We start from the raw sequence: 21,104 nt of genomic DNA, 5'->3' as shown, positions 1-21,104 counted from the left end.
TGAAAAAAAAAAAAAAACACCTTGCTCTAGCAGAACTGTGCCATGTTGCTACATTATTGGTAAAACAAGCTTAACTGAATTTTTTTAAAAAAATATTTTTAGTGGTAGATGGACACAATACCTTTAATTTTAAATTATTTCTACGTGGTGCTGAAGGTTGAACCCAATGCCTCACACATGCTAGGCAAGTGCTCTACCACTGAGGCACAACCCCAACCCATTAACTGAATTCTTAAGGGAGTTTAGTGACCATACTCTATGGACAAGGTCTAGAAAAGAATGGAGGCTGGATTCTACTCATCACTGAATTTCAATACCATATTAGATCATTTTCCTTTAAAAAGAATTTCTATGATATACAATTTTGCATCATGTGATAAGTATTAAGGAATGATACAATATTCCTTCATTTGGCCAAGAAAGAAATATACACTACTGGGGCCTAACTATTCGTAGCCCAGGTTGATGAAAGATTAGGTGGTAACACACAACATACAGAATGTGGTTGTACATAAACATTGTACATCTGTCTATGTGTGCTTTCTTGTTATGAAGACACATGAAGAACAGTCACTGTTTCTTTGCCCTACAAATAAGTAATATGAAAAAAATGGCTTATCAAAAATGAAGTCAGGGGCTGGGGATGTGGCTCAAGTGGTAGAGCGCTCGACTGGCATGCGTGCGGCCCGGGTTCGATCCTCAACACCACATACAAACGAAGATGTTGTGTCTGCCAATAACTAAACAATAAAAATATTTTTTTAAAAATGAAGTCAGTAGAATAAGTGCAACACCAAGGCAGTAAACAAACAATATATTAACAGGAAAGAGTGAAAAAGTACCAGAAATAAATTTTTAAACAAACATTCACTGAGCACCTCCCAGGTCTCAGAGATATGAAGATCATTAGGTACAAACTGAAAGGTACTCTCCTCCAAATCTCCCAACATCTTTTACCCAAATCTCTATACTGATCTGCTGCTCTGAAAAATGAACCTTATTTTCCCCATCCTATTGACCCTTATTTCCTTTAACCATATGCCTGGAAACTCTAGTTAGCAGATTGCCCTAATATTTTCACACACTTTCTGCTTCCTTCCTTGAGTTAAAACATGACTTCCCAGAGGATGCTGCTTTCCCTGCAGCTCCCTTGCATGCGTATTATGCAGTATAATCAGATACATCCTTTACAAAAATAATTCTGACAAAACTGGTGTGGGGACAGAAATCCAGTAGAATATTATTGCTAAAGTCTACATGGCAATAATAGTCTTGATCAGGATTTGTGTGGGGAGCAGGAGTGGAGAGAGAAGATGGAAGGAAGACTCTGAAGGAGTTTAATCAAATGGGCATGGTGATTAGCTGGTGGGGACAGGTAGATGGGGGCGGGGTGGGGTGGTGAGGAAGAAGAATCAATGAAAGATAATTCCAAGCTTTCCAGCTCAGGTGGCTGAATGAATACTAGAGCCATCAGAGAAATAGAAAACAGAAGGTTGCAGAAAAATGGGGATATAATGAGCCTCATTTTTTTTTTGTATATGGTGCTAGGGACTGAATCCAGAATCTCAGCACGTGCTAAGCACACACTCTACCACTGAGCTGCACCCAAGCCCCATGAGTTTTATTTTGATAAAGAAAACCTAGATAATAATTAGGCACTTGGAAAACGACTATGGGGTACATAGTTGACCATGTAGCAGTACTCCCTTAATTGGCTCGCCCCTTTGGACTGAGTAAGCCTCTGATGATCACTAACAATTCCAGGAACTGGAGGACACCTCCCAGGGAGCTATTAGATCCTTTATTAATCTAGCATGCAGAGGGCTAAAAACATGCATTTAAATATTAAAGGATATATGCCTTCATTTTTTTCCAAGCTGGCAAGGTGAGTCAAATCTATCTTTCTGGAACTCCTAATCCCTGAGGCAAATTATAAGCACCACTCCTCATTCTGCCTGACCCAACATCAAGCACTCCCCTGGGGTACCATGCTGAGGGTCTAATCTTAGCAGAATAAACTGATGGAATTGTAAAGAAGTGGGGTACAAGCCTTGCTTTACACTCAATATTTGTCAGATTTTTATTGCACCATTATGTCCAGTTTGTCCTATTTTTAAAAGGCCATGGAGAAACTTGAGGAGATAATGAAAAATCCAACAAAAGTGCTTAAAGGAACATGGTAAAATTAGAAGTTGAGTTGTTTAACTAAGAAATAAATGGCTATTGGGTGACTTAATTATCTTCAAATATACTATGGGGTATTATGAATAAGACATTGTTCTTTACCAACAAGGAAAAAAGAGATTGAAAATGTAGCTTCCAGCTGGAGGGTAGGCAACAGATGGCCGTAAGAACTTCCCATCCAGTTCATAAAAGCTAGCATCAGAGTGCAGAACTGTCTGCACAAGAGATGACAATAAGAATGTATTTCTGTTGGTGATGATGAAAATGTTCTGGAACTAGAGATTAGTGGTTGCACAATGCTATGAGTGTATTTTTCAAAAGAATGCATTACAACTCCTTGCGTTTATCAGGTAATGGCATGTTAAGGTAAACAGAAAGAAGTTGAGTTATCAGTGGGAAATAATAAGAGGAACAGGATTATGCTATATGGTCTACAATATTTCCTCTCAAAAATCAGCAGAGGCTCGCCATGTTGTAGGAAAGATTAAGCTATAGCTTGTTAAATGCTAGCAATGAGGAAAGGGCAAGAGAAAGGAGACAGGGTCCTTCATGCCCAGGGTACAGCTTTCTTCACCACAAATCTGAACGAGTTAGAAGAAAAGGAATGTGAAGCAGACTCTGTGCTAAGGGAGGACCTGAGGTTGACACACCATTCCAAACCTATGCTAATGTTATTAAGATCCCAACTGGCAGCCTTCAGTGATAGCGGCCATGTTTACAAGGAACATGAAAGACTGGGATTCTAACTCAGCAAAAAATGGTCTGAAAAGCAGTAGTCCATGGAACAGATCAACAGTTTTCCAAGTGAGTCCTTTTTTTCAAACGCAATCTTAGTGAAACCTCAATAAATAAGAGTAAATCTCTGTTAGAGAGGGTGTGCCAGAACTCAGATTCCTGAAACTGTCCTTGGAATGTATTCAAGAATTCCAAGGGCTCCACACAACATAATCTAAATGCCACTGGAAAGGAAAGAGGCAAATAAGTGGCTATGGAATCATTTAATTGGTTAACTCAAAGTTATGATAAGAAACATCCAGACTACAATTGTGTTGCCATGTTTGAGGACCCTAAGACACTGTCAGTTGTAGGTGAGAAATAACTAAGCAGCCTAGCATATACATGGCATCTACTTTTAGAGGACAATTAAGTTCCTTTCAAATCTATTTAGATAATACCAGGTTCATTCACCCATTCAACAAATATTTATTATAATAGTACTAAATATGGAAACTGTGTGACCCAAAAAGAAAGACACGTAAGACAGAGTCTCTTCCCTTTAATAGCTTACAGTCCAGCATGGGAGACAAGAAGAATGCACAAACAAGTCTAGGATGCAATGCCTTGCTTCTAGCAAATGGGCAGCCAGGGCCAGAGGCTGAGGAATGAGAAGCCAGGGCAGGTACTGACAGAATGCTAGTATTTAACAAGAGAATGGCCTGTGGGGCTACCTGGAAAACAGGCCTTCAAAGCAAAAAGAGCAAAAGGGTGTGATATCAGTAGTAAGGTTCAAAATGAGCAAAGGAAAACTGGAAATGAAGCAAGAAAACACTGTTCAAAGTGGGCTGTCATGCTCTTTCCAACTTTCCCCTCAAAGAACACTGAAAGACAAAGGAGAATAAATATCTATGAGAAGCATGGTGCAAAGTCCAGGAAGAAAAGAAGCAACAGAAACTTTCTTTGATGTTCTTATGCTTTATCTTAAAAAGCAAATGCAAGTTTATTCTACACTCTGTTTGTGTGTTTAATTTTAAAACAAGTAGCCACCCACCCAGATGAGCAGTTTCCCCACCAACACTGAACAACTCTGGGTACCCACAGTTACACGTCTGCCAGCTGAAAAAGCACAGGGCTAGTAGGAGGGAGGGCTGGTGGTTGTCAGTCAGGCATTGTACCATCACCAGCCGCACTCTCTAGGAATACACTCCCAGTGTCCACGATGGAAGGGATCAAACCATGGAAATCTATGACAACGAATCAGAGATCATATGAGAGACAAGTGTTCCAAGAGTCAAGGAGAGAAGGAGATCATCACAAACTGGGAAGTTTTTAGTCAGTTTTATGAAGATGTCAGATCTGAGGAGACCAATAAAAGGTGCTAGTATTTCCATGGACACTCTGGGGAGGAGGAAAGAGGGAACAGCGTTGAAGGAGGACTGAGGCCAGAGAAAAACCACGTGGGCAGTGTGAATAAGCTAACAGCTGGAGTGAAGGCAAGGAATGGTGAAAAGTCAAAACAAAAGGACCTTGACTTTTTCTGCAAGTGACAGGAAATCAATGAAGGTGTGTTTTTTTTTTTTTTTGTTAAGAGAATGATATAACACAATTAGAACTAGCCAAATAATACAGAGGTTATCTATTTATCTCTCCCTCAAATGTTCTTATATTGTGGAAAAAGAAGTTTTATTTTAATAAATATAGCATGGCTGCTCAATCTTCCTCTGATGAGTATATGCTGTCTCCATTTAAAGTGGCTAGGAGGTCTGAAACCACCACTTCAAACAATGTTCAAGAATAATCAAATCAGTTAAGTCCCAAACACACGGAAGAGGTCTTATAAATGAACAACAAGGAATACTAATAATAGAAAACTGGGCAAAGGGCATAAACCTATAATCTTTATAAGAGAAATAATTGATCAATAAATAACTGATATCCCTTATGTCTCTATTAATGTAATGAAAATTAATAAATTCTTTATCCTTTTATTTGACAGACCCTATAGATTTATAAGGTTCATTTTGGTGAAGGTACAGGGTTATAGTCACCCTCATAGGCTGTGGATAGGCATATAATCTGGCAAACCTTTTGGAGTGGAATTTGATGATTCTATATATAGGAATTTATCCTATAGAAATATTCTAACAAGTACCCATGGCATATGTACAAGGATATTCACTGCAGCAGCATCTTACTAGGGAAACCTGGCAACATCCCCAACATTTTCCAATAGAGCATTAGATAAATGGATTAGGGTACACTAGTAGAATGAAATTATTTTAGTACATAATTATATATCTATAAAGAGTGAAACAGATTCTTGTATAGTAATTTGAAAGTATGTGAAGGCTGATATCTTGGTTATCTTTGGACCAACTCATGTTTGTGAATTCTGACTCAGTTTTACTGCTGCAAACTAACAAGAACAAAGCTCAGAAATTTCCTTTTAATTTAGAAACTTGGTTCATATAAATCCTGTTGGTTCTACAAAATCCAAAGATCAAAACTTGTGAAAAGTGGAATATGAATTTATTTGTGTTCATGACTCTGAAACAGCGAATTCTTCAAGGGCTGGTGATATTCATAGGAAAAATATAACAAGATCATAGATTAAGAGCTTTTTCTGAATTTCTATAGTAATATAGACAAACTTTCTCCTTCAGTAAGAGATAAAATATTCATAATTTACTGTTTACCTTTTCAATATAATTTGAAACTCTGACCTTCTGATCTACTGTACAGAAAACTCCTAACATAACCCTAAATCAGAAGTGCAGATCTCTCCTCCTTCCAGAGACGCTAATTTTCACATCTACATCATGGACCAGTTATATATATGAACTGACTAAATATTGGCTGTATTACATTTCTTCAGTCATTTAATTTTTAAAAAATATTATAAGTTAAATAAATATACATGCTATTGCACAGGTTCATCATCAATGTAAATAATACTAATCATGATAAATAATGAGTCATATTTGCTAAGACCTTTTCTTCCAAAGATCAAAAAGAACTTAGATAAATTTGGACTCAAAGGTACCTGGAGAGTGGCAGCCTTGCCTGAGACCCTAGTGAGACATTCCAAGGACTAAGGCAACAGTAGCTTAAATCAGTGGCTTTGCAAACTTTTCTATGAGTCATAACATAGATGACTTAGAATACACATAAATAAATAGATGCCATACATACATCTGTAACAACAGTTTCATGAATTTACCCTTTTTTGGGGAAGGGTACTGGATATGGAACCTAGGGGTGCTTAATCACTCAGCTACATCCCTAGCCTTTTTTATTTTTATTGAGATAGGGCCTCACTAATTTGCTAAGGTCTGGAACTGTGATCTTCCTGCCTCGGCCTCCTGAGTCGCTGGGATTAAAGGCTTAAGCCACAGTGCCCAGCCATGAATTTATCCTTCATGTATTCAGTGCTTTCTATTGTATTTCTTTATTGTTATTATTATTGCTGTTGTTGTTGCAGTGTTGGTGACAATCTACTGAACTGGTATCACGATACACTTATATATCACAACCACTGGTGTGAAAAACACTGCCTTCAATGTACTAGATTTTGTTTTGTTTTGCTTTGCTTTTTTTGTGATACTGGGGGCTGAACCCAGGAACATACTACCAATAAACTGCATCCCCAGCCCTTTATTTTTCTTTTCTTTCTTTATTTCTTTTTCTTTTCTTTTTTTTTTTTTTTTTTAATTTTGAGACAGAGTCTCACTAAGTTAACCAGGCTGGTCTCAAACTGACAGATTTCCTGCTTCAGCCTCCTGAGTCACTGGGATTACAGATATACACCACCATACCTGGCAGTCCAAGATATTTAGGACACTGAACTAGGTATCTTCTTGCCCTCCACATTCTTTCTGGATCTACTGATGCTGTCTCCTGGCTTGAGTGACATCTGTATGCAAGGACTCTGCCCAGACACATACACTCAATTACCTATTGTACGGCCTCACCCAAACACCTCAAAATCAATCCTAAAATCATATCTGAAAATGTATTTTGATGCGACCATCCCATCACCAAACCTTAGTAAATGGCACCAATTTAGCTATTCAAAACAGAAACTTGGAAGTTATCCCTTCCTCCTATAGTCAATCATTCAATCCTGTTTCTTATAACTTTTAAATTACTTTAGAATCTTCCCACTTTTTTCTACCACCACCTTGTTCCCATTATCACTTGATAATGGGGCTGCTACCAAAAGCCTTCAGGATCACTCCACTGCAATTGGTTCTACCTGAAGGTAGAGTGATCTTTCAAAAATGCAAACCTAATTACATTATGTAATTATTGAATGCCAATAGCCTTAGGACAGAGCCCCAACTCCCTAACATGGCTCAGTGGTCTCCTTGCCCAATTCTCCAGGTTTGGCACCTGCAAATCTCCCCCTTATTCTACAGAAGTAGTTTTCAGGTCTGACTGCATATTAGAATCACCTAAGCAACTTAAAAAAAAAAAAGAAATACCAGTGCCCAGGCCTCCCTTCAGAACAATTCAATCACAATCTAATTAGTGACTGTCGTGTATAGCCAGAGGGCCTTCTGCTTTAGATATAATGAAGATCTTCCAGTTGTTCAGGACAGCCCTTACATCCTGGCCTCCAAAGATGCTGCCCTATACTCTGCCTTCAGGTCTCAGCCTAAATGTCATTTTCTCAAAGGTCCATATCTGGTGAGGTACCCCTGTTCTATGTTTCCGTGGAATCCTTATTTTCCTTTATCACAACCTAATGGGTTTTAAAATCTCCTAGCCTGGCCCTAGGGGCTATTCAATAGATATGTGCAAACTGAATACAAAAGTAAATCAATTCTAGTAACAGACTTGATACCACTGAGGAAAGCTGGAAACAACAACAATACTGATTTATAAGAAGTAAACCCAAATCTGAAGCATCTTTGGAAGAAATTCTCCTTTCCTCCATGGAGTGTACAAGGTGATGGCAAACAGAAGCCACTATTTATTTGTTTCATCTTAGGAAAGCATTTCCCACGGAATGTATCTCTTCTATATCTTCTTTCCAGTTCATCAAACATGATAGGTGGGAAACAGTTGACATGAGAGGAGACTAAGCTTCTTGTCCAAAATGACCAAAGTAAACCTGGGGAATCTGGGCCAGATGGGGTCACACATCTCCACCAACACCAGGCCCTGCCTTCCATAGTTCAAAAAGGAACACTGAACTGGTGGAAAAATGCTAAAGCTAACAGTCCTGCAGCAGCAACTCCCTAGCCATATTTTATGCAATGCATATTAAGGTACCCATTAAAGTCTTGCAAGTAATCGAAAAAATTATATATGTGCAATGAGAATGAGTTAATGTTAACAGAAGAACCTTAACTTCTTTGTCTCCTGACTTTTTGCTTTTAAGTTCCTTAACCTTGTGTTTTGGTGGAGTTCTTTACATTTTATATGTAGGTGTAAAGTCATATTTGAGATATAATTCCATTAACCATACAAGCAACTTCATAGTCTGTTATGTTGCATCAACTTTTTTCTGTAAAAATAAATTGTTAAGGATATTATTCCTGGAACAGAATAAATTCTTGGAATTACTGAGTAACTTATGTACCGTACTACTGTTCCAAGAACACATTACTTATTTTATCATGACAAAGTAAAGTTATTAATCTTCTGGCTTCCATTTCAACAATGAGAAATGTTGTAAGATGCACAGACACCTGCATTACATTTCAGTTCAACTTTATATCATCCATAAACATCTCTGTTTTGGACACCTCATCCAAATAAATGCTCACAGAATACTCTATATAGCATTCGATTTTATGAAACTATAAAAGTTCCTTGCTGTTAATTACAGAGACAAATGTCTCATCACACATTTGGTTAGCAGATAGCATAATTAGTTTTCTCCATTAACCTTTCAGATATAAAATTTGATTTCCAAGTAAAAAAACATTGTAAAACCCTTGGAACTCAAATCACACAGTATATTTGTACATGTTTGAAAAATGTAATACTAAGAGAACGATTGTATAGATTCTTATTTACAAGGGTACTGAGTGTCTAGAATACCGAAAGAAAATCTGTCTAAACTTTATAATGATTTTAAAATATATTATAAAATATACATATAATAAGCTGCTCTTTATATAGAAAGGAGGCACAGCAACATGACCATCAATGGAATGTGCCCTTGATCTCTTCTAGTCATGGCCTTGTAGCTGAATTGGATCATGAGACAGACAGACAAGGAATAGACTAGACAACAAAGGAAGGGTTTTCAGCTGATGGCAATGGAACACAGCTATATGCCACATGAAGTTTTCAGCAATGGCGGACCACATATGCAAGGGTGGTCCCATAAGAGATTATTGAATAGCAACATCATAAAAGTTAGTTTTGCAAATATACCCTTTGAGGTTCACACATGACAAAAATCACCTAATGACACACTGCTCAGAACATATCCACGTTAGTAAGTGTTGTATAACTAGTTTTTTCTGTCCAAAGTTAAATTCCATAAGATGACTGATCCCACAACCATGGCCTACTAAGGACTATGTGCTGTAGCTCATACATGTAGGGGGCACTTTTGATTGTCATGTCTAGATGAGGAGCCACTGACATTTATGTATATTTATGCTGCCAACATTTTAAGGGTAAGTAGGATGAAGACCTCATGCACTACTGCATGGGACAGTCCTGCAAAAGAAAACTCAATTAAATCCACTGTCATACTCAGATTAGACAATAACTGGTGGGAAATTATGTCTTAACATGACATTTGCTCATTTATTTAAAAATTGTTATTAAGAGACCAATGTGATTCTGCAACCTGTACAATCAGAAAAATGAGAAATTATACCCAATTTGATTCAAACGTATGAATTGTCAAGATCATTGTACTGTCATGTGTAACTAATAAAAAAAAAGAGTCTACTTCATGCCAAATACTGAATACTAAGAATATTTACATTTAAACATTTAGACACAGAAGTTTCATTCTGAAAGAACTCAAGCTGGGCCTGGATAGATAAATAAAGGCAGACCATGCAGACAGGTAATAGAGGTCACTCTAGGCCAAGACACAAGCAGTGGATATGCCAAGACCACAGCATTACAATGTTCCAGGGGTGACTTTGTATGGTGCAATGTGAGTCTGCAAGGTGCTGGTGGGTGGAGGCCAGTCTACACACAGGGGAATGGTACTGCATCCTATTTCAGAGATAGGCTGAAATACCTAAAGAGGGGGGCTCTTATTAACTTAGTAAAATAGGAAATCTACACAGTGAAAAGTAACACTCCATTGTTAGTGTTGATATACTTCACTTCTGATATATGGGGTACAGTTAGCAACTAAGAAAGATGTATGAATTTCCACCACTGAGGCAGGGTGAGAATTTAGAGGTAAAAGCTGAATAATAAAGTTTCCAATTGGTTGACTGCACATTTTATTAAATTTAAAATCAGTTTTCTCTTTCATTCATCCAGTATTTATTGATGTTTGTTATATGACTAGCATAGTGCTGGGCAGTGGGAATACAGAGATAATCTCCTTAGAGAGTTTACAATCCAGTGGGGGATGTCTGTAAGTAAACTAATAGTGCCTTTGCTTTCACAGGGACAGGTACAGATTACTGCAGAAGGGGAGGAGGAATCTGCTCGCTACCTGGTAGAGGCACAGCAACTTGGAATCTCAAGGGAGGAGAGAGAGCCAGGCAAAGAGGGAGGATGGGGTGGCAAGAGTGGACTTCCAAGTACATCCATGAAGTCCCTGAGGGGAGAAAGCTCATGGCCTGAAACATGAGGAAGCAGGGCCACTGGAGGAATGCAAAGTGGTCTGGTAAGGCTCAGCCTGGAAGATGAGAAGGAGTGGGCCAGGAAAAAGCTGGAAGAATCAGACAGGTGGCAGCTCATACAGGGCCTTAGCTGTCTTGTTAACCATCTCAGGTCTTCACCTGAAAGCATTAAATGATGAAGAATTTCAGGCAAAAGAGTAACCCAACTTGTGTGAAAAACTGGAAGGAGCCTAAAGGCATCCCCTAGATCAACTGCTATATGTTTGGGCTTCTGCAGTCTCTAGGCCAGCTCTACCTGCTACTGCCAATACATCCCTTCTCAGGTTGTGTCCCCTCCAATAATCTGTTACTTATAAGGAAAACAGCCTTACTGTGTCAATGTTCTAGGTCTATTTTTAACTTTGAGATGCAAAACACACTGTTCCAAAATCTTTATTTTCTCTTATAGATGGCTATATTATTTTCTTCCAAAATAAAATCATATTCCCAAGGGAACCAAAAAAGGCCAAACTGTCAATACATCTCCTTGGATTCTGCCCTTCACAGATGATTTTTTTATGACTTGGTCATGATCAGTGTAAGAAAAATAAAATATCACAACACATCACACTTTTCATTTATGGGTAGTTGCTAAACCACACCAAGACTTCCTGAGAAACAAAGAGACAAATTTTCCTCAACACAAATGCTGATACTTCCTTGGTGAACTGATGCAGGATGGAAGTCAGCCCCATTCACCCCTTGCTGGGCACCTGTGGGTAGGTACAACTTGAGAAGCTGTATACAGGGCCCTGTTCCCTCAGAAATGTGACAGGTTTGCTGACATTGTTTAATACATGGTCTTATTTTCTTAAATTAAGATGGAAAAACTTGTCTCATGTAGACTCCTAGAAATAGACAATGTCAACATCCATTTTCAGATGGCCAGTGCAATCTTAGGCACCTCTCTAACACTGTACAAGTATTAGCCACCTCTCTAACACAGCCCAGTACAAAATGAATAGAACACATGTGATTTTTCATGTGTATGGTCTTCATATGTGAGTTTCTGTCCTTTTTGATCTTTTCTAGATTCGTAAAAATTTTAAATTATATATCACAAATCATTATCAGAAACCCCAAATTTTTACTCTAATATATTACAAAAGCTTCTTCAAGTTCTATGAGACATATTTTAGTTTGACTCATCAAATCTCTCTAAAGTCTCAGTATGGTAGTACATTTTAAGATGAATCTTCAAAGACTAATATGACAGCACCCAATATAGCCACATATTTAAATGACAAATATTTAAACATCTATCAGCTGAGTAGCATTAAAAACTCAGAACTGTGCTAGGTGCTCCTGGAGACGAAGACCCAAAAAAGAATCCAGGCCACACTTGCCCTCTAGGATCTGACGATCTGCATTAGGAGAAACAAGACACGGTGCAAATAAACAACCAGGATTCAATGTGGCAATGGTTAAGATGGGGCTGAAGGAGGATATGTAGGGGTGAGCCGGAACACAATAAAGTCAGGCAGAAAGTAAGTAAATATTAGACTGCATATGGTAAGTGCCAGAAAAGAGTGATGTTATTATTCAGTACTGAAGTGTACATATAGTTTGTAAGGAGACGAAGATGGAGATAAAAAAAATAAGAATATAGTGGTTTCTAGTTTGAAAATGTCTTTTCCTGTATAGGATTTTCTATGTGCTTAGAAGAACCTGATGAAGTGGTTTGGACAACATAATAATTCTACTACAGAAGATAAAGAAAACCTTTCAAGAGTTTTGTCCAAGGTGTTATTAACTGATAACCTGAGATCAAACCAAGTTTTCTGACTCTCAATCTGATTTTTCTCTACTATGCTATAAATTTTTCTAGACTCTAGAATCACGTTTGCATCCCTTCACTGAGCATTCAGTAGTCAGTCTCACCTTACCTGAGTCTCCCTGCCTCCAACTTCCAGGGAACCTTCTCCCCTCAACCAACCTGCTCCCCAGTAAGCAGGACTTGCCCAGATAAAAGGGTCTTTTGTAATATACTAAAGTAGCATAGAATTTGGGATTTCTGATGTTAATTTGTGAGACATACTTGAAATATTTTACAAATCTAGAAAAGATCAAAAAGGAGAGAAACCCAAATATGAAAGGCAACACAAGCCATGCGCCTGGCACATGCCTGCAATCAAAACTAGTCAGGAGGCTGAGGCAGAAGGATCAAAAGTTTGAGGCCAGCCTGGGAAACTTAATGAAAACTTGTTCTCAAAATAAAAAAATATTATAAAGGGGGGCTGGGGATGTATCTCAGTTGAGGGTGCGCCTGGCCTCAATCCCCAATGCCATAAAACAAAAACAAAAGAAAGTAACACAGCACACATGGAAAACCCTATGCATTCTCATTCTGTACTCTGCTGTGACACTGGTACAGCATTACAGAGATTCTTTCAACCACTGAGCTACATCCCCAGCCCTATTTTGTAGTTTATTTAGAGGCAGGGTCTCACTGAGTTGTAGCTGCTACATATTGCTCACTAACTGCCTCCGGCTTACAGAGGTTCTTAAGATAACACTGACCCATCTGAAAACAGCTGCTGCTGATGTCTAATTCTCGGAGTCCATATGAAACAAGTTTTCAACCGAAATTTAGGCTTTATTTATAAAGAAGGCTTACAGCCTAGTTATTATTGGTTGCACTTTAAACACTGTCAAAAGAGATAAGACTTTGGAATCTGGAAATGTGATAAGACATGATAGGAGAGTGGAGACTACATGGAGAAGGCCTTGGTGAGCAGGCAGAGATGAGAACAGAAGGGGCTTTGGGAGGGATTGATGGAGAATACAGCACAAGCACGATTCTTTCAGTGAGGTGGAGAGAGAGATAAGAAAGGAAAGGTAAGCTAGAAATAGCAATCAGAAAAGGAGGAGAACAGGACTACACTTCCTTGAGACAGCACAGCAAAGAGGAAAAGAATGTGGCCAGATGATAGCTCTAAGACCTCAGGCAAATTAACATTTCTACAGGTTCATTTTTTTCTCATCTTAAAAATGGAAATAATAAGGGTCGTGGTCATAGCTCAGTGGTAGAGCGCCTGGTTAGCATGTGTGAGACACTGGGTTCAATTCTCAGCACTACATAAAAATAAATAAAATAAAGGTCCACTAACAACTAAAGAAAAAAAAATATTTTTAAATTGTTGAGAGCCACAGCCGATGGGGCCCCAGCAAACTTCCAGCTGCCAGCAAACTTCCAACTGCCAGCTAATGATTGGCTCACAGCGGCCCCAGCAAACTTCTAGCTGCCAACTGATTGGCTCCTCTGCAGTGATGCTCATCCGGCTGTTTCCCCGCCCTTTCAGACCACGGAGCTGCTCATTGGGGGACTTTTTTTTGGCTCTGCCCATGCGACCCAGCCAATCGGCCTCAAGAGCAGGAGGAGTCGGGGAGGTTGAGAGGCTTGTGGGAAGCCGGTGGTGGCAGTTGGGCTCTGAGGGTTTTCCTGAGGAGCTGTGTGGTTTGGCGTGTGTGGTTCTAAAAATAAAGTTCGTTTCTTTTGACAAGTGGCTCCTGAATTGTGCCCAGCCAGACTGCGGCATTAAATGGAAATAATAATACCTCCTCAGAACTGCCGTGGGGCTAAATGGTACATATGGGAAGCATCCAGCACACAAACCCTACTCCCTTTCTTCCTGATGGGTCCTGGGTTTTCCTAAGAGGAAGCTTCTGTCCACCACTTTTCTCTGATCCAAGGTATCCCCTTTCACCTGGGCAAGTCCTGCTTCCTGGGGAGCAGGCTGGTTGAGGGGAGAAGGTTCCCTGGAAGTTGAAGGCAAGGAGACTCAGGTAGGGTCAGACTGTGGCTACTGAATGTCTAGCCATTCCAGAGTCCATCAGAAGGCAATTAAAATCTTCTTGAGTAAGATGAGCCCGTGGGGGCAGAATGGGAGAGATGAGACGGAATTTGAGGCAGTTCTGACATGGTAAGAAGCATTTGGAAATGAATATCAAGAGACCTGATTTTAAGTATGGTCAATTACTAAGTACTGTGTGGCCTTGGGCAAATCACTTTCATTTCTGACCTTAGAATCACATTTGCAAAACATGAGCTAGATAACAATACCCGCCCTCCTGGTATAGCTGCAGTAGTGCCCAGATGATAAATGAAAGTACTGAGGTGAGCCAAATTACAAATGCCTCCCAAACTTTAGGCAACAAGTAATAGGTAAGAGTGATAAAATCCATATCCATGTCTTCCAAAACCTATCTATATTCACACATACATTTAAAGAAGCCACTGGTACTCAAGTTTTCTAAGACACTCTCTAAACTTTGCTGGTTGTTTTTGAAGCCATTTTTTGGACATATAGTATAATAAGACATTTTTGGTACTGTATGCAATCTTGGAAACCATCAAGATTGGGGGTTTTTAAACAGTTGACTCAGGACACTCTAACAAGCTGCAGAGGCCTGCACAGGAATGTGGGATGTATGTAAGTCTCTCAGTCCATCTGTCCTTCCGTCCTTCCTTCCTCTTCTTCTTTATTGGTGGTGATAGGACTTGAATCCAGGGCCTCACACATGCTAGGCAGGCACTCTACCACTGAGGCACATCCCCAGCCTTCTTCAGCCCTTCCTGGAACAGCTGTTCCCCTTGCAGCCACTGTACATGCTGGGGGTTCCACATGGGAGTGCACTGAACAAAGCGTGTCATGTGGTCAAGGACATGATTTTAGAAAGAAAGATTCATGGCTTTGCTACTAAGCAACTTAGGGAACTCAAATTTTCCATCTATCAAAGGGAATGACAATATCTTTCTCAGGACAATTAACGGAATGACATTTACAAAGTTCTTAGCATGCGCAAACTATTGATAAATGACACTGACCTTGGCCACACTCCTAACCCTAAGAGACATTCCTAGTTTTTTGTCCCTTTCAGTCCACCATCGAAAAGGGGGAGAACTAACATGAAAAAGGAGAGGGACATAGGACACATCAGGCCATGGTGATGAGGATGGAGCTCCAGAGAAGAGGAACAGAGGTGAAACACTCTGGTTTCCAAAGGATGGGATTTCAAGGGTTCTTCTTTTTCCTTCTCTTGGCCCCCTTGACCCTTCACTTTATCCAAGGTTGGGTCCTACCTGTGTACTCCTATCACAGATGAGGCAGCATGCCTCTTGGGAGGAGAGTCCCAGCTCTAGCCCTTTGAGGTCAGACAAGAACTGAGGTGGGCCGCAGGCCCCCAGACCCTAGGTGAAGAGTGCCCATGTTCCACACATGGCTGTTCCCCATTCTCCAGGGATACACATTACCTGCCATTAAGGGCAAACTTCATAACTTGTAAAGGTGTGTGGGAATTTTCTGAGTGAATCCTCTTTGGGGAGATTCTGAGGACCCTAGTGGAGCAGCCATCATAAAGAAAGTGACAGAAAAGAGATTTAACAATTCAGAGATCTCAACCCTGCTCAATTGGCATGGATACCACACCATGTGCTTCATCCACTGAAAGCTGTATAACTGAATAGAATATTAAAAAGAACAACTAGAACAGACTTGGTATATATGTAATTGGAGCTCAATAAATGTTTGTTGAATGAATGAATAAATAAATAAATGATATTTGAATACCTGAAAAATAAAACATTTCAAATTTATGCAATATAATAGTAAATCCAACTTAAAATCCAACATACAAAAGAGACTTCATTTAACATTTATATTATTGTTATGAATAATAAATTAATTGCCTAATTTAACTTTTAAGAAGTATCTACTTACCAGCTAAAGTGTCTCAATGATCTGTAAATTTGCCTGCCTCAACATGGTAGAGGGGAAATTTGGATAGGCAGCCTGAGTTTACTCTAGATTCTGTTACTTATGAACAAATCACTTCACTCTAAGCTTCAGTTTCCATTATTATGGGAATAATAATAATAACCACTCTGACCACCTCAAGGGTAAACTGTAAAAATCCTAAGAGGTAACAGATATGAAAGTGCTTTCTAAACTATAAGGTAAAACATTTTACCATCTAATTAGAATGATGCTTATCATTCTGTCTTGGCTCATATCACTTTTCCCACCGGGAATCTTCTGCTTATCCAAATCTTTCCCATAGTTCAAGGTCTAGTCTGCACTGTCCCCTTCCAACTCTGTTTTGCTCCTTGCCCTAATCATTCACAATAGTCATTTAATTATATTCACCCAGAGAGGTGGTATGGTGGGATGTTCAAAGCTCAGGAAGACATGCATTGGGGCCCTACCTGTAACAATCCTGTACAGAGACCTTTGTCAGGCTACCTTAATGTCTCTAAGCTTTATCTTCAAAACAGGAATGATGATGACTGCTACAGATTTGCTGTGAGAAGTGAATAATTCACTTAAAGTGCTCAACTCAAAGCCTTGTGCACCCAGCTCAAATTGCAGCTGTTGTAGCTGGTACATATTGCTAACTGCTTCCTGAATTTGTCCTGCCTGCCCCCGTCAACTGTATTTTAGTCATTGAGAGCAGGGATCCTATTCTATCCATTCTGACCCCATTCCCATTCCAGAAAAGTGTTGGGTTCATAGTATTTTCTCACAAAAACACAATTGGTGAAATGAATTGTTTTTCCCCAAACAGTGCTCAAATCTTTACTGTAGTTCCCTCAAACCAGCTTGAGAAAGTCAATGTCCATGGGGTAAAGTTACCTCTTCTGACCCTATTATCAAATTAAAAATGTGTGAGTAATTCCCAAAGCACTGAAGCCATTCACACTCTTGAGCTACCTGACATGTTGAATGCACTACCTTAGTTCACAGTCTAAAAATGTTCCAGAGAAACAGATTTGATGTGGGAACCTCTGCTAAATTCTGGAGCACTCTCTTTTCCCCTGGAACACGAACTTTAATCTTAGACACTGAGTGTCAAAGATAACACATACATTTGAAAGCAGAAAGTCCTATATGACATCATGGAGGCCATGTGTTGGCACTTTCCTACAGATGAAACAGTTCTGGAATTTTGGTCTCTAGCTCTCAAAGATGTCATAAACTTCATATCATAAGTAATATTAAAAGTAGCCTTGAAATTTACAAGATAAACCTGATTTAAATCTATTTTGAGGAGAGTATCCACAAACTTTCATGCTGTCAATGACAAAATTTCTAATTTCAGATGTTATCAGTGACTATTTCCAACTGCTGTAAAATTCATGTTTGTATAATCACTTCTACTCTTTTTCAAAATTTATCCTGAAGATCTCAAATGACAAATTTTCTTTGGGAACCATATATGACTTTCCCCAGAAAAGCAAAAGATTGAGAAATAACCTACAGCACACTCTTGGGCTGCTGAATTTTTTTGTCCCTTGATGTCAAAGGCCCCCCTTGACCAACCACTTTGAAAGTCCATCCCCAGGCTGTTATTTATTGGCATTCTCATACTTCCTCAACTCAAACTAGGAAAAAGGAAAGCAGCAATGTCGGCCACCTTCAATCCACATTTTACTGAATCCTGAGCACTCTGAATCCTGAGAAATCCTCCTGTTCTTCAATCTTCCCTCTTTTGTGTTCTCAACTTACTCCAGCACCCAAACTACTTTTTAAGCACACAGCAGAAAGGGGGTTGTAGGGAGACCTTCATTGAAGAACTAAATCAAGGACATGAAGTTCTATTTATATTATAAATGTAAATTTTCTACTAGAAAACACATTTTTTTAATTTCAAAAACTAAATCCAGTGGTACTTAAATATAGAATTCAACTGACCACATAAGGGAACGGCAAAGTGTACAATCCAAGACTCTCTCTTTCTGGGCCACAGCGGTTCATTTGAAAGCCTTTTGGGTTTTAGTTCTCTCAAGAGTCAACAGGTGCTATGAGCAGTGCTGGCCTCAAAGGAGAGATCCACGAATCTTCAATGATGGTTCAGTAAGAAATACTGATGTTTCTCTCCTATTTCACTAAGTATCTATTTGCCTCTTCTAAGCCCTTTGCAACACACTCTTCCTCTCCCTCAAAGTAAAACAGAGATCCTGATTAGAGCACACCATACCCTCCAGCTGTCATGATGTTTCAATTTAAAGGACTTATCTCACTGGTCTGAGCAGGGATCCTGCTACCTGAAGAACCCAGCCAAAAGGCAGTTCTGGTCCTTGCTCTCCAACAGTCTTGCCCTGACTTTCTCTCAGGCTTGCTTCCTGGATGTGCAGTACCTAGCTTACACCCTGTTACTTGGGGTTATAGAATATTCCAGATGGGCAAAACTGAAGCCAAATGCCACCATTCACAGTCTTTTCTGTCTTTATGGGCACTTTACTCTTAGGGAAAAAATCCTAAGTCATTTTTGGTTCACATCTGCAAGTAACAAACTGCATATCCATAGTCCTTTGTGTACAGTATTTGTACCAAAACTACACATGGATGAAGTGGTGACACTTTTGGCTACATACTCATATGTGGAGCAACAACACTTGCTGGATGGTCTCAGAGACTCTGCGTTTGCTCTGCTTATCCCTGAGTTTAGCCAGGAACTAGGATGGTAGGAGAAAGGCAGAGCCATTCTCCTTGACCAGAAATGTTGGTAAGAAAAGAACACAAAGCCAGGAAAACGAGCAGATACTCACTGATAACTAGCACTATCAAGAAGTGGTTAGGCAGACAATCACACTTTTATTTTCCTTACGCTTTTTGACTGTAGATTTAATTTAATTTTGTCATGGCAGGATTAGCAACCAGGCCACAGAGGTGAAGGGACATTATAATAAGACAGCACATTAATCCTCTATCCCACCCAAGGCAGAAGCAAAACCAAACAAATAGCAGCTTCCTGGAAATTGAATTTCTGTTATCCAGATGTCAAAGATGTAATACCCCAATTACACAAACTATTGCCAGTGAAGCATGCCAGCGAATATGCAATGTAAATGGGGTGAGCATAGAGCGACAAAATTGCATGGTCAGCATCTGGCTCTGTGAGTGAGTGATAATTAGCACTGTGTGTAGACACTAATAAACATTTATGTCTGAAATTACAACTTTTAGCAATGTTAATAAGGGATATATTGGCAATCTGTAAAATAAAAGGTCTTGAAAAGAATGTCATACATTAAGCAATGGCAGACATTTCCCGTTCTCGCACAATCTCTTTTTCCCCCTAATTGCAAATGGCCACGCTGTTTTACTAAGAAATTAATTGACATAGGAACCTACCTAAAAAAATGGGTTGTGTCTCTTTGGCCTCCCCATTAACATCGTTGCTGAATTCTGAGATCTTATAAACCTCCTGGTGATAATCTGGTGTGAGAAAACAATAAAAAATTAGAATTATATTGACCTCAAGATAGGAATAAGCAATGAAGTCTAGACTCTCATTCTCTATGATATAATTTATAAACATGTTTTTGAGAACTCACTAATCACAGAATTTGTAGTAAATATAATCCCTAAAACTTTTTTTACTCTGAACTCCACAAACTTGACAGATTACTTTGACTTTAGAAAAATAGCTAGGCTTGGTTACATGGTAAATTCTGTGCACCGATATCAATTATTAGGTTTCTTTTCTTTTGAGACAGCAAGTATATTTATAAGGAAAAGAAAAATCTTGCCAAATCATAGGCCAGAGGAGGTTTCCAAATTTATCTCCACAACCCATTTTTATGAGCATATCAACAGTATGCTTTAGTTACCTGGCACTCTCAGTTTACCCAGAAAATCTCAGCCTTCAAGCTGCTTAGACGCAAGCACACATGAAAAATAGTAATTTGTTGCTTCAAGTACAGTATAATTTGAAAGGAAGCAAGATTTTCATCTTTCACACAAGTGGATCTTTCTCATTCAGCTATGGCACCTTATTTAATGTGCAATTGCTTATTTTCTAAAAAATGCACCTGCAAAGCAAAGAGAAGACTCAGACCCACGATTCAAAAAAAAAAAAAAGAAAGAAAGAAAGAAAAAAGAAAAACTTGCTATGTCAATTAATGTCTAAAAACATAATGTAATATTTTTTATAAGCTTCTCTCTTTAGAGGCTACTGTTCTCTGGCAATCTTCTGCTTCTTACAAAGCAGCATCACCTATGAATATTACTAGAGGTTTTTTTCTTAACATCTATTTCATTTTTTTAGCTTTAGATGTCACAGGACAATGTCGATAAAGCTACTCTCACTTTTAAGATAAAGTGGTATGCTCCCTGAGGTCATAAATAAGAAAGCAGCCTACATTCCTGAATGAATCAAAAAGCACTAACAGGGCAGTTACAGGGAGAGACTTTAAAGTACAAATAACTGAGTAATCAACACTCCTATGGAAAAAAAATTTACAAAGAAAGAGAGAAGAGCCAAACATTTGCATACATAAACTATTACAGGCCTCTTTCATATAACAGTGCCCAAACTAAATTAGGGGAAACAGAGATTAGCAGATCCTCAAAATGTCTATAATTAAACCATTAGCAGACTAAC

At 39.0% G+C, this 21,104-nt stretch overlaps 1 protein-coding gene across 7 annotated transcripts in view; it reads right to left on the bottom strand.

Annotated features, from left to right (window-relative positions):
* Bend7 (BEN domain containing 7) overlaps nt 1-20,073 on the bottom strand; it is a 97,793-nt gene extending 77,720 nt beyond the window's left edge. For 5 of the 7 annotated variants that reach the window (XR_007349723.1, XM_048809190.1, XM_048809191.1 and 2 more), the window contains exon 1: nt 19,853-20,073. Coding sequence is in view for 6 of the 7 variants with exons in the window: in XM_048809190.1 (XP_048665147.1) it covers nt 19,853-20,039 (187 nt within the window). In the remaining variant the exon portion in view is untranslated. The remainder of the gene's footprint in view (nt 1-19,852) is intronic. The other 2 variants (XM_015483517.2, XM_015483518.2) reach the window with 1 other exon arrangement.
* Between the last annotated feature and the right edge of the window lie 1,031 nt (nt 20,074-21,104).

The sequence above is a fragment of the Marmota marmota genome, unplaced genomic scaffold (assembly GCF_001458135.2).
Source record: "Marmota marmota marmota unplaced genomic scaffold, marMar, whole genome shotgun sequence".
NCBI classification, from domain to species: domain Eukaryota; kingdom Metazoa; phylum Chordata; class Mammalia; order Rodentia; family Sciuridae; genus Marmota; species Marmota marmota.
This window is presented reverse-complemented; position numbering and strand designations above follow the sequence as displayed.